The following is a 2,500-nucleotide window of genomic DNA, read 5'->3' on the forward strand; positions in this document are numbered from 1 at the left end:
GCATTTTATATTCTGTATATGATATTAATGGATGTTTTTAGTGTCACTTCTGGTTTGAATCGCAACCATTCCATGTTTCGAAGATCAATTTACCTCATTCTTATACGACTTCAACGCGGGCTAGCATGGTGTGTGTGTGTGTGTGGGCGTGTGCGTATGTGTATGTGTGTGTGTGTGTGTGTGTGTGTGTGCGTGTGCGTGGTGTGCGTATGTGTGCATTGCGTGCATGTGTGTGCGTATGTGTGCGTGTGTGTGTGTGCGTGTGTGCGTATGTGTATGTGTGTATGTGTGTGTGTGCGTGTGCGTATGTGTGTGTGTGTGTGCGCGTATGTGTGTGTGTGTGTGCGTGTGCGTGTGTGTGCGTATGTGTGCATATGCGTCATGTGTGTGCGTATGTGTCGTGTGTGTGTGTCTGCGTGTGTGTGCTGGGTGTGTCTGTGTGCGTGAGCGTATGTGTATGGTGTGTGTGCGCGTGTGTGTGTGTGCGTATGTGTGTGTTTGTGCGTGTGCGTATGTGTATGTTGTGTGTGTTGTGTGCGTGCGTGTGCGTGTGTGTGCGTATGTGTGCGTATGTGTATGTGTGTGTGTGTGCGTGTGTGTGCGTATGTGTGCATATGTGTGTGTGTGTGTGTGTGCATATGTGTGTGTGTTTGTGCGTGTGTGCGCGTATGTCTGCATATGTGCGTGTGTTTGTGCGTGTGTGTGCGTGTGTGTGCGTATGTGTGTGCGTGTACGTGTGTGTGTGCATGTATGTGTGTCTGCGTGTGATGCATGTGTGCTTGTGTGTGGTGTGTGTGTGTGTGCGTATGTGTGCATGTGTGTGTGTGCGCGTATGTGTGTGTATGTGTGCATGTGTGTGCGTATGTGTGCATGTGTGTGCGTATGTGTGCGTGTGTGTGTGTGGTGTGTGTGTTTCTACATTACTGTGCATATGACTGTGTTTATGTATGTGTATTTGTATGTTCTTGGAGTTGTGCGTATTAATGTCGGCTTGCGCGGGCGCTTCTTTGAACTCCCATCCGTTTCCTCAAGTGGACTTCTGCTTCGCTTACGTGCTTTTGATGAAGCATTTTCCCTCCTCGGTTCAAACTTTAGCTGTTTGAGCAATGTCGACATAATCTGAGGCATTTGTTTCTCCTCCAGTTCGGGATTGCGTTTAGTTTTGAATTCTTCAGAAGCAACATAGTAAGAGACAGCGGTTAAAAGTGTCAGGAGTTCACGTTCAGTGCCATATTCACTCAAAGCTTCACTTAATGTTTCCATAAAACACGTACCATTCGTTTTGTTCCTGAACGACGAATATTTATTATAGGAGGAATGAAAAACCAACAGATCAGGCATAATTGGAATATTGGATAGCGTTTCATTCACTTCTGTTTCAGGGCCATCAGTTACACAGGCTCCTTCATCAATCTCTCCTCCACGACATGCTTGAACAAAAATTAATTTGGGTACTTTTCTTAAAGATGGACATTTAACGGGTGTCAGGCAAGAAAGCAAATCATACAGTCCAACATCGCGGTCGTATGCACATAACTGATCGTTTTCCCTACCATGGCTCATAATTGCACAAACAAAGCAACCAACTGGATTACGAGTTCCAACTTCGTTAACATTTTTGAAAGCATTGAGCATTTCATCGGCTGTTTTATCTTTAAAAACTGTGACATCCCGTTCAGAAAATCCAAGTTTTATTAATGCCGCTATAAAAGCTTCTGTATCTTTTGATGAGCCTTCACGAGATTCAGGATGGTTGTTTTTGAAATTTTCGTGGTTGAAGATGTAGGCTACAAGTCGCTTTTTATCATCCATATCATATTTAGCGAAACATTTACTAAGATCTTCCTTAGTTGGTGAATGGGGCTGATCGCTTGTCCCAACGTTTTCACCTCCATCTGCCATGGTAGTCGATGTAAGAATGTGATGAGCAGAACCTGGTTCCGTTTATTATATATTATTTCTGTCCTCTCAAATTGCTATCAATGCGCATGCGTTAACGAAATCCAACACCTCGCTTCCAACTCAAAATATACAAATGCATCAGAAATTCTCACCGTAATAATCTGCGTTTCTATTTAAGGACTCCACACCTTAAGGGGTTACACGAAAAACTATCTGAGGGCTGAACTCATAGGTGAGAGGGTTAAACGTTCAGATGCACGGTGTTCGATGATATTGATAGAATGTCTTTCTTCCCTTATTTGGCATTTAAAATTTCGGCAATGTTTCGTTGATGGTTTAAATCTTCGGCAATTTCCGTAAGGAAATTTTTATTTCTTTATTTTATTTACGTCATTTTGTAGGCGACATTTGCTTGGAAATCGTTGAGGGAGGGGAAAAGTGAACCACACCGAAGAGTGCGTGCGCAACCATTCACACACACACACACACACACACACACACACACATACACACACACATACACACACACACATACACGCACGTACACATACACATACACACACAGTCACACACACACATACATACATACATACATACA

The 2,500-nt window shown here is 43.5% G+C and overlaps 1 protein-coding gene across 1 annotated transcript; it reads right to left on the bottom strand.

The window, feature by feature from the left end:
• Positions 1 to 915: 915 nt before the first annotated feature.
• Positions 916 to 1,876, bottom strand: LOC115227788 (caspase-7-like). The gene has a single exon (XM_029798520.2). It carries the CDS (start codon positions 1,810 to 1,812, stop codon positions 916 to 918), a length of 897 nt encoding a protein of 298 aa, XP_029654380.2. The 5' UTR covers positions 1,813 to 1,876.
• Between the last annotated feature and the right edge of the window lie 624 nt (positions 1,877 to 2,500).

Source organism: Octopus sinensis, unplaced genomic scaffold (assembly GCF_006345805.1).
Source record: "Octopus sinensis unplaced genomic scaffold, ASM634580v1 Contig07151, whole genome shotgun sequence".
Classification (NCBI taxonomy): Eukaryota; Metazoa; Mollusca; class Cephalopoda; order Octopoda; family Octopodidae; genus Octopus; species Octopus sinensis.